Source organism: Pecten maximus, chromosome 8, assembly GCF_902652985.1.
Source record: "Pecten maximus chromosome 8, xPecMax1.1, whole genome shotgun sequence".
NCBI classification, from domain to species: Eukaryota; Metazoa; Mollusca; class Bivalvia; order Pectinida; family Pectinidae; genus Pecten; species Pecten maximus.
The window spans coordinates 26,293,667-26,314,867 of record NC_047022.1 but is presented as its reverse complement, the minus strand read 5'-3'; the positions used below and the strand labels follow the sequence as shown (position 1 = coordinate 26,314,867).

General features: G+C 34.0%; 1 protein-coding gene and 1 long non-coding RNA gene across 2 annotated transcripts; one reads left to right on the top strand and one right to left on the bottom strand.

Moving 5' to 3' along the window:
• Nucleotides 1-4,373: 4,373 nt before the first annotated feature.
• Nucleotides 4,374-9,224, bottom strand: LOC117333008 (beta-1,3-galactosyltransferase brn-like). Its single transcript, XM_033892117.1, has 2 exons — nt 9,008-9,224; nt 4,374-5,643 (listed from the first exon to the last, which is right to left on the bottom strand). The coding sequence occupies exons 1-2, from the start codon at nt 9,082-9,084 to the stop codon at nt 4,482-4,484; spliced, it is 1,239 nt and encodes a 412-aa protein (XP_033748008.1). The 5' UTR covers nt 9,085-9,224; the 3' UTR covers nt 4,374-4,481.
• A 2,303-nt stretch (nt 9,225-11,527) lies between these two features.
• LOC117333749 lies at nt 11,528-14,830 on the top strand. The gene is made up of 2 exons (XR_004533998.1): nt 11,528-11,720; nt 14,497-14,830. It is a non-coding gene; the product is annotated as an uncharacterized LOC117333749 (long non-coding RNA).
• Nucleotides 14,831-21,201: the final 6,371 nt, after the last annotated feature.

Genomic DNA, 21,201 nt, shown 5'->3' with positions numbered 1-21,201 from the left:
TATTTTCTGATTGGCCAATTAATTGGTGCTCATTTGCATATCGGAAACATGAATTGCACACACGGGAGGCCGTCCTTAAATGACCGTAGCTGTTGATAGGACGTAAAACAAATAAAACCAAACCATGTGTCTTGGAGTTAAAATCTTAATACCAAATGGAAAAGTAAATTAGCGGTAAAAGATGAATTAAAAAAATAATTTTCCACAGAAAAAGTTAATTATTTTATTAGCATTGATTATAATTTATATTGACTTTAAAGGGGATGCGGTGGCCGAGTGGTTAAGGTGTCATGACACTTTATCACAAGCCCGTAACCTCTGGGTCTCGAATTCGAAGACAACGTGGGGCAGCTACATGGAACTGGACGTAGGCCGTGGTTTTTCTCCGAGTACTTCCTCCACCTCCAACACCTGGGACGTCCTTAAATAACCTTGGCTGTTAATAGGACAACATATTAAATAAACAAAAAAAATAGTTTTAGCATGCATGATAATATATATTTGGTATTCAACGGCAAACTAGCTACACGTATCTCTGATATATAAAAAAAAAAAAACACAAAGATGTTAATCTATCTTAACGCCCGTGAACATACATGTAAATGGCCTCTTGTTGCAAATATGTCCGGCGTAACATCAGGTAAAGTGCCATTTTAAATTGGCTACATGTACCCAAGCTAGTTATGTTGTTTTTTTTATTACTCCTCAGGCTTTATTTGTAGACCAGGATGGTCGATACACATTAGTATGTGCCGTAACGTTGTCTAGAGAAATAACCTTCTGATGACTCTTCAGTTGAACCCGGACAAATCGGTAATGTGAAGTAGCACTTTAAATGGTCAATTAAAGGTGTGATATCTTCACAAATCACATTTCAGCAATATAGCCCAGGGGTGTAAGTGATGCTTATTGCAATATCATTTCGAATTATTCTATTGCTACTGTGTCAAAAGAACAGTTGTGTCGTTTCGAAATCACGTACTTTGTCGTTCCTTGTTAAAGTAAATTTCTAATTTCTTTGCCCTGCAGGTAGGGAGTAAGAATTGTACCTGCTGCCCCCATTGCATGATCGTAAGAGGCGACTTAACTTGGGATCTTATCTTTTCTCTTCTTTCTTAACAACTTTCTTCTTCCTAATGTCTCCCTAAAAAATGCCTCACTTTTGGCCTTTAGTTGAGCGTTCGCCCCTGTGAGGAAGGCTTTGGGTTCTGTCCCCTGGCCGAGACATACCAGAGTCTTTAAAAATGGTAGTTGCTGCTCCTGCTTAGCGCTCAGCATATAAGGAGTGGGACGACTGGTTCGCCCGTTGTCAGTATAATGTGACCGGGTGGAGTGTGCTGCTTGGTGTCTTCGGCAGTATACTTCAGTGAGGTAGCACTATAAATCGGCAAAAGTTCCGGCCTATCGCAAGGAGACTGAACACGAACATACCGCAGCCTCCCAAAACACACATACGCATTCACTACACGCATGCATGTCGCACGCACGGGAGGCCGTCCTTAAATTACCTTAGCTATTAATAGGACGTTAAACAAAATAAACGAAACCAAACCAAATTCTAATTTCTGACTCTGAAGATGCGACAGTTCACATACAATTTAATCGTTATCCCAGCGATTGTATCTGTAACAAGGAGACTATTCAACGATGTCTGCTGTAATCGATTGAATGCATTACTTGATGTGTACTTATCCACGGTGTACAATGCATCGATGCATGTTCATTTTTAACTATGTACATGTATTCATCTAAATCGGCAAAAGTCCCAGGCTATCGCAAGGAGACTTTACACGAACACGCAGCCTCCCAAAACACGCATTTGCATTCGCCACCCGCATGCATGTCGCACGCACGAGAGGCCGTCCTTAAATGACCCTAGCTGTTGATAGGAAGTTAAACCAAGACCAAATATATATGTATTTAACAACAATCCTAAACTTACAGCGGGAATCCAAATTTATTATAAAGCAAAACATATATCTTTTAATTTTCATACTTTTTACACAAATAAAGACGCCATGTAGGCAACATAAAATATTGATAACGATAATTGCGTTTAATGCTTGTGACAAATTTACCTCTCTATAATTATGCTTTTAAAGTATCATGCAGTACTTGGAGTTTCAAACAAATGTTTTGTATCCGCGAGGAATGCAGTCAACAGTGAACTGAGCGATATTATCATTTTCTTACAAATATCACATAAAATGCTTGGCTTGCGGTTATAAATATGCTAAAAGTCCTCGATCAAACACCTCCGATGTCTGAACGACAAACCAGATCTTTGTTGATTACATCTTTAAAGACCCGTGTGATACGGTCGAGTTCATCTCCGCCAAATGATTTCACTATGAAATATGTCTGAGACATGTTTCACAATTAGCATCGACATATTTGATATGCATTATGAAAGACAAATTGCACAATGGGTTAACTTTATCAAAATATACCTAAACACCCCGGGAATTGCACGACTGTCGCGTCGACCTTTTCGTGGAGTATGCGAAGCCCTGTTAATTGTTGTATTGGTATATTTGTACATCGAGTAAAAACAATTTGGGAGAAAATGAACGGTAAATATGTTCTGATGCACTCGAAATCAAATTCAAATATATATATATATGAATTACAAAATACAAAGGATTTGTGAGACAATTTAGAACAATGTCTGGTATTTCGAAAATTATCGTAATACATTAATAGTTTATTAAGCTTCATGATTGTGTTGCACTCTTGATATTCCAATACAGTAAAATATAAATTAACCGATGAAGTCGTTGACATATGAACACGTATGTACATGTTTGTAAATATCAAATTACATTAACTGTCTCAATTTATTAAAGGCATTTGCGTATTTTGATTATCAAAATTTGTCAAATTGGATATTCCAGGTTGTTAGCGCATCCCTTTTAACTCAGTTTGGAATTCTGATCGGACTGTATGACAGACTGCTCACAGAATATAAGAGACTTCATTCAATATAGTCGAAATATGCTACTGCAAAGCACGTCTACAGGAAACATTTTATATTCATTGGTATTTCTCGTAAGTCAATGTCTGAATTACACCTTGATAGCTATCACCAACAGGGTATACATTAGTCATTACCAATACACCTGGCAGTAGCACAGCCAACCCCTTCAGAATATTCAAATTACCTCAATATATGCGGGCCTGATGCGCACGACTGACAAACCATGACATGAATAAAATATTGCGTGGCTAAAAGGTTTTTTGTAGTCATTCTGGATACAGATGAGATGTTATAGGAAATACCATTATACACTTTACAATAACAATATTCTGAAACTGATGATAATAATGTGTACACGTAGAAATATACAGACTTCGCCGAAACGAAGTCGCCCTTGCCCGTCTCAAGATTGGTCATATATATATATACCACATTCTTACTAAATTAGTGCAGCATGAGGACCAGCATCAGTGCATCGTATGGTTATCAACAAATTCTACGTCTACATTATTAAATCTTATATCTACTTCATGTTCATTGTTTGAAATTAGCAAAGCTTCCGGCAGACATGATTCATTGAAATAAACGATTGTATTAATAAACATACGAAATAATAATTTAAATCTTATTCTTTTTATCTGACTTTAAACGATGAGGCTAATATTAATACTAACGCTTGCTACAAGGATACATTACACTAAAAAAACTTAATTTACTTTGTCAAAGATGCAAGACTTGGTAAGGGAGGGGCTAGTGAGGTTTTTTTTTATCAACGAGTGAAAAAATCCTCAGTTTTTTTCCTTATTTTTCTAAGTTACCACGTGACCTACCAGTTTGAGGCATATTCTAAACAGGACCCGGATTTCTAGTTTCTGGAATTAAATTACCAGAAAACAACAAACGTATAATGCATTTAATAAATTGTAAATAAACTGATAAGCTAATCAGAAAGTACAAATTCCTTTATGTGTTACATAAATACAAATATGACCATAGTATTGTTTGGAATGGGTTAGGTAGGTAGTTTTGTTTTATCGCTCTCCTTTTGTGAAGGTTTTTGAACAGTAATGGCATAGCCAGTGTTGTCATAATACTATTGAAGTTACAATAATGGTCACGTGATAGGATATTATAGTCTTCAATCACCTTAGAATATGTTTCTTCGTTTGAGTAAGTATTTATATGATGATGATTTCGCATATTACAAGTAACTTGCGTTACTAGGACATTAAACAATCAAACCACACCTGATTATTCAAATAACATAAGCTTAGTACAGGCATATATTACTGTGAACATGCTTTAAAATTGTATCCATTAAAACGAACGGCTAAGAAGGTAGAAGACACTAGTCCTTGTCTGATGACGATATAAATAAGGATCCATCAACAAAATCTGATAGTAAAATTGATCTTTACTCTGTCAATTTGATGTCTTTTACACTTTACACAGTAAATGTAAACAAAGACAGTTCATATTATTAGTAAAAACATACGATATTCGTTTAAATCAATAAGACAAAATGACATTTCCACGTAAAAGCACACATTTTTACTGTCGAAGCATATGTAAGTATATGGTGAACAGTTAGAAAGTCTGCCTTACTTTTGAATTCCCCATACACTATTTGTTTGGGGTTTGTATATAACAAATAAGGTGGAGACGCAAAGCGATCGTCGTGTTGTGGGATAATGTCTAACTTATTAGCTACTATACCCATGTACGCGTCATCAATCCCTATATACTTTACATACGGAAACGCAAACACCATTTTGTGTGCTACCTGTTTTGACAGCAGGTATACAGCTCCTGCCAAATAGGGTGGCCATTTGTCAAATGGATATTGGTCAAGTGAAATACTCCATTTTGAAAACCTTGACCTAAACGGACTACTGTTCGGAAGTACACTTCCAATCATCAAATTCTCGCTGCCAAAGTGATCTAAAGAGTCTATATAATCTAGGGTGTTAGGTATACTAAGATAATGGTCATCATCTACACACACGATGTGACTGGCTTGGTCACAGTATTTAACAGCCCAGTTAAATCCCATAATAGTTTTGTACGTGTTGTTCATGTAGGCGTCGAGAAAAGATTCCTGTACAATATCGCCATATAAGGCAACTTCTTTATCCACATCCTGTTGCTGCTCTGCTCTATAGGCCAGTAGGTACACTATCTCGACATTCTTTGCTGTTGTACTCCCCCAGGTGGCTCGAATAGCATCACGTAAATGAAAATTGTTAACAGCTGATTTTACTAAAATTAGAAGAGATGTTGTCCCGTGTGTTTTGAAATCACATTTCGCTTTGAAGTGTATATATTGAAATGGATGTGGATTAATCTCGTTGAGAGAGGATTGTCTCCCATTCTTCTTAAATTCCATGTAATTTGTTTTGAAATCCATATCCAATGGGTAAGAAAATTTCGAATAGGAAATAGATTCGTCAAACATCAAAACGTGCAACGTGGTAATGAAGAGAACGAGGATTAAAATATATAAAACCAACATGTATCGTCTAAATACAGCATATAACCTCATCCTTGCAGGTAAATCGTGCTTTGTTTCTTCTATCTTCTGTGTACCTATCGCCTGACTGTCGGTGGTGATATATGCTGTTATCTGTTCCTTTTTCACAACCAGCATCCTAGTCAATATGTGAAATCTGTTCCAACAGGAAAAACATACATAATGCGTATTGCTATATTTATCTTAACTATCCGCTTAAAAACTGCTTACAGAAATTTCATAAGCCCTGCAACCCTAAAGTGTTTTTTCTCTGATTACTGTAACCCCTAGCTGTATCAACAGCCATTTCCAGGGCTATGCTGCCATATATATATAATATTTATAATACTTTTTGGTTTGGTTTGGTTTATTTTGTTCAACGTCCTATTAACAGCTAAGGTCATTTAAGGACGGCCTCCCGTGCGTGCGACATGTATGCGTGTGGTGAGTGCGTATGTGTGTTTTGGGAGGCTGCGGCATGTTTGTGTCAAGTCTCCTTGTGGTAGGCCGGGACCTTTTCCTGATTTATAGTGCTACCTCACTGAAGCATACTGCCGAAGACACCCAGCAGCACACCCCACCCGGTCACATTATACTGACAACGGGCCAATCAGTCGTCACACTTCTAATATGCTGAGCGCTAAGCAGGAGTAGCAACTACCATTTTTAAAGTCTCTGGTATGTCTCGGCCAGGGGTCAGAACCCAAAGCCTTCCTCACAGGGGCGAACGCTCAACTAAAGGCCAAAAGTGAGGCATTTGTCAAGGGAGACATTAGGAAGAAGAAAGATTGTTCAGTAAAGAAGAGAAAAGATAAGATCCCAAATTTAGTCGCCTCTTACGATCATGCAATGTGGGCAGCAGGTACAATTCTTACGCCCTAGCTGCAGGGCAGATTTATAATACAAACCATTATATATCAATCAAATTGCAAACAAAATTATCGTGAATATATAAAACTATTTTTCATATCACTGTTCAAGATAACATATATTCTCTATACATGTATATTATAATTATTATATAAACATGGTAACAACATAGAAAAAAGTGTCATTGAATGATAAATAACATTGTATATAAAATAACAAAACAAAACAAAACAAGCACCATGCAGGTAAAAGACAAATATCAGTACCGTTAATCATAACGTTTTAAACCGATAACTTTTTGTCTAGATTTTTGTTTACGTTAAAGGTTTTAATTTGAGGTTTCGGATTTGAGGACAGTATCTCGCGTTGTTCAATTTGCTCATCGCCTGTAAACTACATTAACCGTGATCTTAAACATCTTTTGAGAACCACTCATCATTGTTATCCGTGTATCCTCGTGTTCTCCTATATCTGATAATATAATGCATTGTTATTTCAGCACTAAATCGGCAAAAGTATGGTATAAAGCTCCTTTTTAGCATCGATGTGCTTCTGGTTAAATTATGATACAATATATTCTGATAACACCATGCTTTAAATATTTTTAATATCAAAATGCCACATGAATAATACTTAAATAATTTCGACATTTAGCCGATATACTTCATTAAGCATATAAAAAAAACACAAATGTGTTTAAAAATGTAACCTCTACCGTATCACAGCAGAAAAAGAATAAATCTCAAACATGTATAAACCCAATATACTTGTAAATAACTACAGTTCTCCGGTTATTACGGCTGTTGTTGAATTTTTATGTGTATAGACGGTTTGTTTATGGGCAAGATGTAGTCACTGAGGCGTTATTAGACTCAAAATATAAAATGAAAAGGTTCGCTATCTCCAATAAATTTTCCTACTAATGTGTATTATTGGTAGGAATATACACTTAATGTCCTCTCATGTTTTACTCGGTAATGTTACCAGATTTTTACCTGATGTATTTGGTCCTGATTTTCACCAAAAAAAATGCTAATGGAATATATCAAGATTGTTTATACTAGTATCTCATCATTTTATTTTTAAGAAAATTTTTGATGCAGTGTTTTAAAGCTTAAATGAAACATTGTAACAGATTAACAAATTCACAAGTATACAGACATATTTCATAAGACCACATATAGCATCTAATGTACGCAAGACACCATGCATAACTACATGAACTTATTGTATTACTGAACCCAATCAATTATTAAACTTAATCAATTACTAAACTTAATCTATTACTAAACTTAATCTATTACTAAACTTAATCTATCAATTACTAAACTTAATATATTACTAAACTTAACCTATTACTAAACTTATTCTGGTACTAAACTTAATCTTTTACTAAATTTAATAAAATACTAAACTTATTATAATTATTAATAAGCTTAATCAATTGCTTAAGTTTATATATAACTTAATTTATTCAATTACTAAACTTATTCTAATTCTAAACCTAATCAATTACTAAACGTATGTTGTTAAACTTATTCAATTAGAAAACGCATTATATTACTAAATACAAATTTAAAACGGATTTTAACTTGTTTTTCTTTTCCACGTATGTTATGGATATAGTGCTTTTGTTACGCACCATGCCAACTGCTGAATTCTAATGAAGTATGTGGCGTCGACACAAGTCATTCAGCCCTGACTCTAGGCTTTACTTTACAGTTAATGTTACTTTGTCACCACAAAGTGTTAAATGTGAAGCAGTCCGTGTTATTTCACGCACAACGTATTGTTAGAGGGATAGTACGAAACACACGTTAATGTTAATGATATGGATAACAAAGTGAGGTAGGTGATTATCATACGTCGGTATAAATCGTTAATTATATATGATCTACACACAATTGTATAGAGTACTTTATATAAATTAAGGTAATTTGCATTACCAACTCTATTTTCATGTGTATTGTAGGATATATTTATCATACCAGTTTATGGTACATGATTTTGTTTCTTCTCGATGATCAATACATGTAAATTCGTATCCATGATATACAAACGACTTATGGTTGTGGTATATTTTCGTCAACTAAATCATGCAGAGGGAAGACCTTAGTATATTTGTTTATTCCGTTTTCATAAATAATATCTTAAATAAATAGAAAACATAAAGCACGTAGTTCATAATATGAACACGAAGTCACGACATTGCAGGCCTTTGTTTTGGTGGACTTCATTTGATACCCAAACATTGAACGAAAATATACGTATTAGCTGGTAGTAATTGAGCACAAAGGGGAAAACATACGTAATTATTGAAACAAACATAATAATTTGAATTTGCTAAAAACGGTTATAGAAATAATAATACAAGATACTATTTATAATGGCTACATCAACTTACATCCTGTCGTACAATATGCCGTTAATGAAGAGACAGAAATACAGCTTACTGAACCCTTTTTTGAAATATCACAGACATATATAATTCACCGAATGAATTGCTATTGGAGCAAATATTATACCAAATAATATAGAAATTAATATTTCCGATTTTTTTCGTATTATTGCTCCACACATGCATTGTCAAACATTACATCATTCATGATATCGCCAGTAAGATATGCTTCAGTGATATGCTGAATCCTTACCTTGTTAATACATCGCCTTTGGTAGGAAAAGTCAGGTTTAGAATAAATGTTCCGATGGATGGTGTGCTGCAGGTCATTCATTGTCATAAGTGTTGTAAACAACATACCAGACATTAACTACACCATATCCGGGAAACGCTACCTGTCTGCAGACAGTGACGTGATGCTGGCTTTGTTGTGACTATATTTGTCGCAAACTACCGGTGTACTGGGACGAAACGTCTCGGCGATCATGTGACTGCCGCTGGTATACAAACGCAAGAAAACTCATCTTAATAATGTATCAGGTATGTTTTATTTAGCTTTTAAGGTTTGCCACACATGAATGACCGAAATAAGTCTTTGTAACTGTGAAGACATAATTCCAAAACAAACCTAGAATTAATGATAGCAATACCATTTGAAAGTTGAATGCATATTTTGTTTTGTTTTGTTTCTCAAATTCCGATATTACTACACAGTATGACTGTCCTTTACACTATTATTGTATTTCCGAAAATGCGTTGCTAATAAGGTATGTTGGTGTCGTAATCAAACAATATGATAAGATAGGCGTTTTTCTCGGAAGCAATACTTGTTTCTATATTCTTTGTGATCCCAAAGTTAGATAACATGTCATGGATCTGGTAACTGTATATATTTCTTAATTTAGAAGTCTCAATATTACTTCGTTCAACGCCTGAACACCTCTCCTACAACAGATGTGATTCAATAAAATGGAAATATTAATGGTGCGTTGATAAAAGCATTGATCAATGCAGACGATCAATATAAAGGCAAATTCCATGACGCTGTGTTATCTGTCATCAATCTTAAAAACTATAACCGAGGCAAGTAAAGCTAAAACTCAAAATGAAATATTCATTATTAGATCAAATCAATGTTTTCTAAACGAAAACATATCACTTTGCACAATATACACGAGTGTAACACGTAATTTAGATACATTTATACCACGAGTTTATCACACATTATCAATACATATATACACGTGAATTTAACAAGACATTTATACATTTGTGTGTAACAATATATTTATACACGCGAGTTTAGCTTGCAATTTAAATATTATTTGTACACGTGAGGTTATCACGTAATATAAATACATTTATACACATGAGTGTACAAATACATTTATACACGTGAGTACCGATACATTTATACACGTAAGTATATCAATACATTTATACACGTAAGTATATCAATACATTTATACACGTCAGTGTATCAATACATTAATGCACGTCAGGATATCAATACATTATACACGTCAGTATATCAATACATTTATACACGTCAGTATATCAATACATTTATACACGTCAGTATATCAATACATTTATACACGTCAGTATATCAATACATTTATACACGTCAGTATATCAATACATTTATACACGTCAGTATATCAATAAATTTATACACGTCAGTATATCAAAACATTTATACACGTCAATATATCAATACATTAATACACGTCAGGATATCAATACATTTATACACGTCAGTATATCAATACATTAATACACGTCATTGTATTAATACATTTATACACGTCAGTATATCAATACATTGTACACGTCAGTATATCCATACATTTTTTATACACGTCAATATATTAATACATTTATACACGTCAGTATATCAATACATTTATACACGTCAGTATATCAATACATTTATACACGTCAGTATATCAATACATTTATACACGTCAGTATATCGATACATTTATACACGTCAGTATATCGATACATTTATACACGTCAGTATATCGATACATTTATACACGTCAATATATCCATACATTTTTTATACACGTCATTATATCAATATATTTATACACGTCAGTATATCAATACATTTATAGACGTCAGTGTATCAAAACATTTATACACGTCCGTATATCAATACATTTATACACGTCAATATATCAATACATTTATACACGTCAGTATATCAATACATTTATACACGTCAGTATATCAATACATTTATACACGTCAATATATCCATACATTTATACACGTCAGTATATCAATACATTTGATTACATTTATACTCGTGAGTGTAGAACGGCCCGGCAGAGAGGGCGTAAGAATTGTACCTGCTGTCCCTCATTCCATGATCGTAAGAGGATATTTGGGATATATCTTTCTCTTTCGTAACAACTTTTCCCTTCCTAATGTGTCCCTTGACAATGCCCAACGTTTGGCCTTTAGTTGAGTTTTGCCCCTATAAGAAAGACTTGGTTCTGCATTAATTATTCCCATCTTCCTTGCCTAAGGAAGAATGAATTACCTGAATAACTCGACTTATTGGCATACAATGTATCAGACATCTTTAAACGAGACATACCATCGAGGGAGAGCATTCTAAATGCTATTAACTAAAATATGTAAATACGTTCGATAATCATAACTGATTAACGTTATGTAACCTTTATCAATGAATGTACATGTTATACTTGTTTACGTTTGAACGACAGGATCTAAATTGTTACCTGTTTGTATAGGCACATTGAGTGTGCGACATACAGATCCTGCTCAGTAAGATTAGTAGTCATATTGTATAAAACAACATCAATTCACGAATTTTCTTTGTTGTCACCTTTCGTATTGTCTTCCAAAGTCGGTTATATATTGTGACCGTTTGCAGCCAGCTACGAACGGGATCGCCTACTTCGCACATTCCACAAAAGTTAACGAGACAGGTGAGTAAGACTATACATACAATAAAATAGAGAGAGAGATATTTTCGGGATGCAATGATTTATTTTTTCTACTTTGAATTGAAGATATACCATTAGAAGTTCAAACTTTTGCATAACATATTTAACTTTGGGTGTTGTATAAACATATACAACTGCCTGTTCTTGATTAAAATCGGTTATAATTACTCTTTGGATAAGTTGTGCCATATCTGATATTTAATACATATCATCATAAATGTATGTAGATATAAAACACTTTGTCCCGTGTGTCATCTATACAGTATGGCCCGGATAGATAGAATTGTATCTATTATAAAACGTCCCTGTACACACTATGATTTTGATTTAATTTCAAATATCTTTCCTGTCATAGACTTGTCTAGACGATAAGCATAACACGGTTATCTCCCTTGCAATAAAACGACAAAATGTATACCTGGTAAAAATAGAAGACAGTTTCACTTTAAAATTTTGATGAGCAAATAAATCGCGAGGATTCTTATCATCATCTTGGCATACTATTTAACTTTAACGGTTCATTTGCTAAAACAAGGACAAAATTAGCTGAACAAGCAGAGAAAACATTTGTATTGTATACAAAAATAAGAAACATCACGTTATCTATAGACTTGCAACTTTAATTGTTCGATTCACTTGTTACCCCGATTCTACTTTATGGCTGTGAAATTTGGAGATATGAAAACGAAAGTATAATTGAAAAAAAAATCATTTACAATTTTGTAAGAAAATTTTAAATATTAGAAGTAGTACACCAAAGTACATGGTTTATGGCGAACTTGGAAATTGAAATAAAACTAAGGATGTTAATGTTTTGGCATCAATTAATCACAGGAGGCGACACACTTTCTATTACATTCTATCTCTTAATACTTAAAATGCAAGAAAATCAAGTAGCAGACATAAATGGCTTAGCTATATAAAACAAATACTTAATAACACTGGTTTTAACAACATTTGGATCTACCAAAGCACTTGTACTGTTTTTTAAACCATTGCTTAAAAGACGTTTATGTGACCAATTCATTCAAAACTGGTTTTCTACTATCTAATCATCGTCTCGTGGACAATTTTATTATATTTTTAAAGAACGGTTTAGCATCGAGTCATATTTAATTAAGCTTCATTTCCAAGAGCGCATTATTATCAGCAAATCTAGAATGTCAAATTTAAAATTACCTGTTAAAACTGGTAGATGGATTGGTATACCACGTAATAATCATGATTGCTTATTATGTCATAACGGTATCGGTGATGATATGGTTTGGTTTGGTTTATTTTGTTTAACGTCATATTAACATATGAGGTCATTTAAGGACGGCCTCCCATGCGTGCGACATGGCTGCGTGTGGTGAGTGCGTATGTGTGTTTTGGGAGGCTGCGGTATGTTCGTGTTAAGTCTCCTTGTAATAGGCCGGAACTTCTGCCGATGAATACCACAATTTATTTCAATGCAATAATATTTTAGTAAGGAATGTCTTTAGTTTAGACACAAATACATTCCAAATTATTACTATATAAATCCAAATTCAACAAGAATGGAAGGTATGTTTGAAATATGTAACAAGTCATTATTATCTAGAGTGAGTCATTTCCTGAAACATGTAGAAAACTTTGTATGTCATGCAGATAACAGATAGGTATAGGTAGCACTATAAATCGGCAAAAGTTCCGGCCTATCACAAGGAGACTTAACAGAACTTACCGCAGCCTCCCAAGACACATACGCACTCACCACACGCATGCATGTCGCACGCACGGGAGGCCGACCTTAGCTGTTAATAGGACGTTAAACAAAATAAACCAAACTAAACCAAATCCAGTGTTTGATCAATTGATAGAAGTTATTGATCAGATATCTCATCAAAATAACACCAGCCTCTGTGTGTTTGTAAACATCACTGATGCAGTACATCGCTCGTTTTGATTGGTCAAACATTTCATGCGTAAATGGTGGTACATGAAATTTTGAATCTCCGCTAGATAACTGACCGCTCTCTGCCAAAGGTTTGTGGAGTGTAAACGTAATCAGAAGCCTTGACTAGCGAAGATGATTGCGGGGATGACGCTTACCGTTCTAATCTGACATCCACTGATACAAACCTCATATTGATTCTCCCAGTACATGTTTGTGGATTTATACGGAGATGGCGGGCTGTGACGTTTGGGTGTGACAGATGACGTCACTGGGGTATTCATGTCTGTACTCCCATTGAATAACTGACATTGAAATTATACTTATCAGTGATCTTCTCACGTAAACAATACTTAAGTTATATTTACTTATGCTTAGGGTGAGATTTGGCGAAGAAAAACACAAACGGGGACTGGAAACTACTTTTTGTACTTTCGTAAAACAGGTTTCCTTTATCAAGCAAAGAGTGTAACTCTTTGACATTTTGATTGACACTTAAAATGTCGCAACTGTACTTATAAGCCATTTTTTGTGTTAAAGGTAATTTATTTTTTATATAATTTTATTAATCACTTAAGATGTGCCCGAAACAATGGACATAACTTTTGACTGTGATCTAAAGTATTCTACAGAATACACCGGAGACAGTTAAATGAATGAGTACAGTGTATAGTATTCGGTTCGGTTCATTATGACGAACACGAGTGAATTGTACCTTTAAGTAATGAGTATAGTATAAGGATCAGTTCATTATGAAGAACACGAATTAATTGTACCTTTAAGTAACGAGTTTAGTATTAGATTAAGTTTATTATGAATATCAGATGTATTTCGTCTTTTCAGGACCGCATGGATGTTCAGTGATGACGATTATGTGGAAAACCGTCAAAGGAGAAAGAGACAAAAAATAAAAAAAGGACAAACAAATCACAAAGGGAAGGGGTTGCATTTACCCCATAATTAAATTATATTCTAAGTATAATTTTCAAAACAAGAGACGATACGTTCAGCAAAACTATGACTTTTGGAGCTGCGTTTGTTGACGTCACAGTTGTCGATGCGACATTGTCCATAGTGTATGTTTGGTGGTAGGAGCTGACCCATTCGCGGTGATTGCTGTATCTCCCCTGTGCAGCCGTAACTTATTTAAATAAAACTCTCCCTCCCTGATGATAAACGATTGATTTATTCACTGGAAATGAGGCAGTGATCTCGTATGTTGTAAACGAATACAATTGGTTCTGTAAACTCCCATTTGTTTCATAAACTCATTCCATACAAGGCTTAAAGCTGGGTTTCATATTTGTCGCTGGTAAATTAAACTGGTTTGTTAAATCAATCAAACCTCTCCCTGGCTTAGTTTTTGTGGCTTAATTTTAAAAACAAGGGGGCGGATGTAACACTACTGCTAGCCGTTCTCCACAGGCGATGATTTAATACATTGACGGCAATGGTCTTGTGTTATATAAGACAATGTGGTATGGCATTTATTGATAAATTCATTCATTTATCAGTTTACCTTGTTGCTTATCAGAGATAGTGATATTTGGTGTTGTTGGGGTTTTTTGTTGTTGTTTTTTTGTGTGTGTGTTTTTTTTGTTTTTGTTTTTTATTTTAGTGATGTTGGTTTGGTATGGTCGTAAGAATAACACGTACTGAGCTAAGGTTACAGTGTTTTAAGAATAAATCTAAAAACGATAAGTTGCCCTTCTTCAGTTGAGCGTTCAACTCTGTGAGGAAGGCTTTGCTTTTGTCCCCTAGCTGAGACAAACCTGAGTCTTTAGTAGCTGCTACTTATGCTTAACGCTCAGCATTCTTGGAGTAGGACGACTTGTTTGACACGATCATACCGGATCACTCAATACAGGAATTCGCATGCACGATAGCCCGTCCTTAAATGAACGCAGCTGTTGATAGGACGTTAAACAAATCAAAACCAAACCAAATCAGTAACTTTGAGAAAACAATATATAAAAAAACATTCTTCTCCCCTAAATACTCTAAATATACTCATGGTTATATAGCTTACCGTAATGTACAAATGTAGCTCAGTGGCTTGTTACCTGACATATCTGCATTTCTCTGTATTCATCAAATTAGGTAAAGACAAATAATCCGAAAACGTAATATTGTAACAATTATGTTTTGTTATGTATAGGGACACGTCCTGTTTTCTCCGATATATGTTTAAGTATCGTATACTGAAACGAGCTACCTCACTTGATCAACCATCTCTACATGTTACATTATCTGGATGGGATAGACGATGTCTGGTAATCTGAGATGATATTATGTTGATAATGTTTGACTGATAATAGGAATGCTGGGTGTTTTACGCTGACAAATACGCATCCAGAGATCAAAAAAATAGTTATCTCACTATCCAATTATTGAATTGACGAAAATCGGTGCTTCCATCCTTGAATTGCATATGAACTCTGTTATCTACTGCTTGAGTGGAATGTTTTGAACAAATTGGGTCCTGTCACTGAAGAGTGAATTAGTAAATATGAAAATTGAAGTAGTCAACATTAGGTTGGTCAGTCTTAGAATAAATTGGGGTTTAAAGTCTAAACCTGATGTTATCTAAAAACAAACACACGTTTATTATTTTCTGTTCACATGAGGAATTTTATAACATTGCCGCTTGTTGTTCAGTAACGCCAAGCCTTTGATTTAATGATTACTTTCTTTTTATGTTTTTGATGCAATTTAAAAAAAAAAACACCTTGATTTTGATGCTGTTATTGTTCGTTCGTCGCACAAAGATTATGTTTCGTTCATCTAAATCGTTTTTCAGTTTACATGTCATAACATTACATGCATAAAAGTTGATTGAACAAAAACGATTCTAGAAGTGTGGATTTAATAAGTATTTTGCTAAACCGTAAAACAGGAGAATAACTTTGGCAAGTAAGTGTTTAAATGTGTCAAGATTAATATATCTTAACATATTAATGTCTTTTTTATATATGTTTACCACACTATACGCGTTAAAGTGGAGTTAACCTGTTGTAACGGGAACTCGTCAATGCCTTGGTTATCAACAAGTGAAAACAGGCGTGCAGCCAACAGGATGACGTTCCTGTACTGTGTAAACATTGCTGCTGTTACGGTATTTCATGTTAAAGGAGACTATCACCGGTACACACTGGATATTGATACCAGGCAGGTCCTTTGGAGTATCATTAAGACAGCGAGCTTCGTAAAAAATACGAGGTATTCGGTCTACTTCCATTGTCATGACGTCGTTACTCCAGGGACAAACAGAACTTTCTGCAACAGTCTGATCAGAACATGGTACAGCTTCCATCTTCATAGCACGTACATTAACCTTTGAAATTGTTGTAGGCATGTACTTATCAATTATGTTGTCCGGGGCTATCTTCTGATTTGAATATTGGTCCTTATTTGGTGCTATAATTGTGGTCTTGACCGGGACAGCATTTTTATAGAAGTGACTTGAGTATCCTTTATCCCTTGCCGACATAGTATGGCTATTTGTCGTGGCAGTAGTAGCTCCCCATACAGGTGATATTTCCAGGTTAGACAGCAGAACGCTAACTAGAATTCCAGTCAAAATACCCTGTAAATAATAATGATAAATGTAAATAGCTTTTGACAAAACTAATGCATAAGAAGTTTTGTATTATTACGTCGTTTTTATATCGAAATGTTGTTGCAATTTCGTTCAAAAATAAGGAAAATAGGTTACAACTATTACATAAATTTGTACATATTAAACCAATTAATTTTCTAGTATGCAGCGACATGATTACGGAAATGGCGATGTTCACTTTTATACTTGTATACACGATCAGTTAACACGATCGCGGTTTTTAATTTCAGCAATTATCCGACACGCTACCATAGACTGATTAAAATCACTAGCGAAAATTCGTTGGTTTAAAGAAAATGACATATTACATTTAACATAAAAACAAAATGCCTACGATTTAATTACGGATATGGCGCGAGAATTCAATATTTTCATAACAATTGTTGAGAAAAGGTTTCCACTTTACAAATAAAACTGTAATGAATTAAATCAAATTACAAGAAACGCTTCTGAATAAGAAAATAGCCGTTTTACCCAATTGCCATCAAGTCATGTTGATTTAACAGAATACAACAATAGAAATATATAATTCAAATTCAGTACAGCCTAAGTTTATACAGAAGTATCATTGGTATGTAGTAATGCCTTACCATGTTATTGCTGAAGAGCTTGTTATTGAATGATATCAATGCCAACGTGACCAGTATTTATAGTAAAACAGATAGTCAAAGACAAGGAAGTCCGAATGGGATCATTGTATGAATGGATGGTATTTATGCAGGTATACTCCCGTGTAGTTTTCCTATTAGTCATTAATATATACACAAATGTAGATATATACATTTATATCAAATGCCATGATAACTAATCAAGTACATTTCGTGTTAAATACCGAAGGGGGAAGATATTTCCCTCTCCTGTTCACCTTACCAGTCTCTCCACCCAGTGTACAATCTTTTGTAGGTATCTTAATCAAACCAAGGAAAGAGATGCAAAACAGCCACATAGATGATGTCCGATAATCTGACTTGGTATTGTTAATAATTACGTTTTCCAATTAATTTGGAATGCACATAAAATAATCCCCCAGTATTAACGAGAAAGATATCGGGGAGGGGTGTTTTACGTGGATAAATATCCAGATATAAGGAAATAGTCAGGTCAAAATCCAAGTATCAAAATGACGAAAATGGATGCTGATATCTTACTAACATTTTGACAGTGGGTTAAGAGGTGATGTGTACGTCAGACCTTGATCAGTGAATATCAATACCAAATTTAAGAACGTACTGTTCTGTGATTTCAAACACGTTGAAGTCTTGTTTTGATATTGTGTTTTTGGTAATATTTAACAAAATAAAATTATGTTCAATTTAATTACTAAATAAGAATCTGCATGATGTCTACAAATATAGAAGTCTGTGGTTTATAGATTTTTTTTCACATGAATTCTATTAAATTGATTATTCGGCGTTCATTTGGAAAAGATGTATTACTTGCACTTCAGGAAAAAGGCCAAATTCTCGCTATTTTTACTTTGGATTAATCACTCCAATCATCGGTGCATGGTCATTGTTTTATTCTGGTAAGTCCATTTTTGCTGAAAAACTTTGTAATGTTCAAAATTGAAATTATGAGGAAATGCATACATTTTTTCATATTTCTGATATTTCTGGTCTAACTTAATTGCTTTTGATTTCTGCTCCCAAATGGTTAAAAATATCACTGATAATAACGGGACAGAAATAAGATACACGCGGACCTCACATTATTATGGCTGTTTTAGAAAGATTTATTTATTTGTTTTTTGTCTTTTTAAAGTTTAACAGCAGAACTTTTTATATAAAAAACAATATAAATTTAAATCTGCAAAAAACTACGCAAAAAGTTCATTCTTATTTATTCATTTTTATTTTTGGGGGGGGGGGGGGGGGTTAATTAAGGTTAATTAGTATTTTTCTTAATTAAGTGAGCATTTTAAAGAAACTTTACTTCCATGTTTCGAAAGAAAATACTATATTTGTCCATTTTTTGACATCTCAGAGGGGGTTGCTACTGCCATCTTGGATTGAGCATACCCTGAACTGTCAGCAGTTCTATTTAACAAAAATAACATTAAATGATGGACTTTTCCTATCATATCATCAATATGAATCATAAATAAATGATTCTAGATAATTTTCAAACTTTTAAAAGTACTCGCTTAACTTTAAGAGAATTTCAAACATGATTGTGAGATGCTGCACTTCCTGAAATCTGCAGATTTTTCTTAATTCCTAAAAATGAAAATAAATTAGTTTAATATCCACTGCAGGGCAATAAGGGGAGAAAATCTTGTTAAAACCACAAACAAAGTCATAAGAGCTCAGTGAAACAACAGTACACAAATAATGTATTCAAGATGGATGTTCCACGTAGTATAAAGTAGTTCTTGTCTTCTCTATATTTAGAATAGATGAATCCCCCTGTATGGTAACATCAAAGTGCCAAACTTTGAATGCAAGGGAGGCAATTTCAATTGATTTCAGAATGAATAAATATCTATAATTTTTGTAATGACATTAATAATATATATTCTCATTTTCTAAATTGAATGTAAACTTATTGTTGTGTTTATATACAACAAATACTCGGGTAACTTAGGCTATAAATATCTTATTATACATAAATAAATGTTTATTCTTACTACTGTGTATATGAATTTAAAAATACCTTATTTCAGCTGTATTTTGGCATAAAATAGATATCCCATTACCAAACTTCCACAATGAAATAGAGGATGTCAGCCGATATACACTGTCTTAAGTAGATACAAGAAATGTGAATTTGTTATTAAAGTCAATCTTAAAATGCATTTTTTTTCTGTTTTTTCCCCCAAACCAATTAAAACAGTATTTATCGTTACCAGCTCTTGCCACTAGGAGGCCTCCTCTTTCAAGAGCCAATTTTTTTTTAAAAGTTCACATGTGGCATCTCGTCCTTTGAAACGTTGCTGTGTGTAGAGTTAAGATGTCGGACAACGTACTTCTTTTTGTGGTTCCATTTTGCAACACCATGCTGAACAAGAAGAATGATACCCTTGTTAGTCTAAATAACAAACACTTCATTCTGTAAGAATTGAATACTATGGACATATTGTAATATTAAGTATGAAGTCCATACCGCATAAGCCAAACCATAATGTAACATTAATGTCCTGCCATATGACTACATCTGACAAAGTGAGGCTCCTTGGGCAGGATAAATACAGTAAAATTCATCTCATGTGTTTGTGTTATTATGGAAACAACTTCTATCAAAACATTTGTTGAAATTAACCAGTTGTTTTAACTCCAATGATATCATAGTTCTTTCACACACATAAGCTGTCAGCTGTCTATCAGAAACATCAAAGCAGCTTCTAATGATTTTTTTATTTGAAGCCAAAACAGTCCTTATTTTTTAGGGATTTAACAATGCTGAAAAAACATGTTTTACATCATTACAACATTACATACCTGAATAGATGTCTATGAACTTCATTGAACCAATATCTAAATCATGCTGTAGCTCATGATACTCAATCAAATCTTTCCTCTCATCGTCTTTGTACTGCACTGCACCATCCCAGCCTTTACATGTCTTTTCTGATTTTTTTCAAGGGACATAACTCCTTTAAAACAGCATTATCAAACCTTTGTATTTCTAATAAAAAAAAGGATATATAGTAGTTCTTTTGCACACATCTATTATGTAAGCTATCTGAAGCGCCATGCTATGTTCAAATGATTTTTATTTCAAGCCAAAAAAATCCTTGCTTTTCTATGGATTTAACAATGCAATCAAGACATTCCAGAAGGATCTTGGCACCCACAATTAAACTATCTTTATAGGTTTCATGTCAGACTGATCTCTCTATTTTCCCCTTTTTTCCTCTAACATGAACACATGAAATCTACAGGTGAAATTTGAGAAACATTTATAACAAACTTGAATTCTCGAAATCCAAG

Excerpts from the sequence above, each read along its gene's own strand:
- LOC117333008 (XM_033892117.1), bottom strand. The coding sequence starts at position 9,084 with ATGACCTGCAGCACACCATCCATCGGAACATTTATTCTAAACCTGACT. Across the intron at positions 5,644-9,007 it reads AAAGGCGATGTATTAACAAG|ATTTCACATATTGACTAGGA; the intron begins GTAAGGATTCAG and ends CTGTTGGAACAG.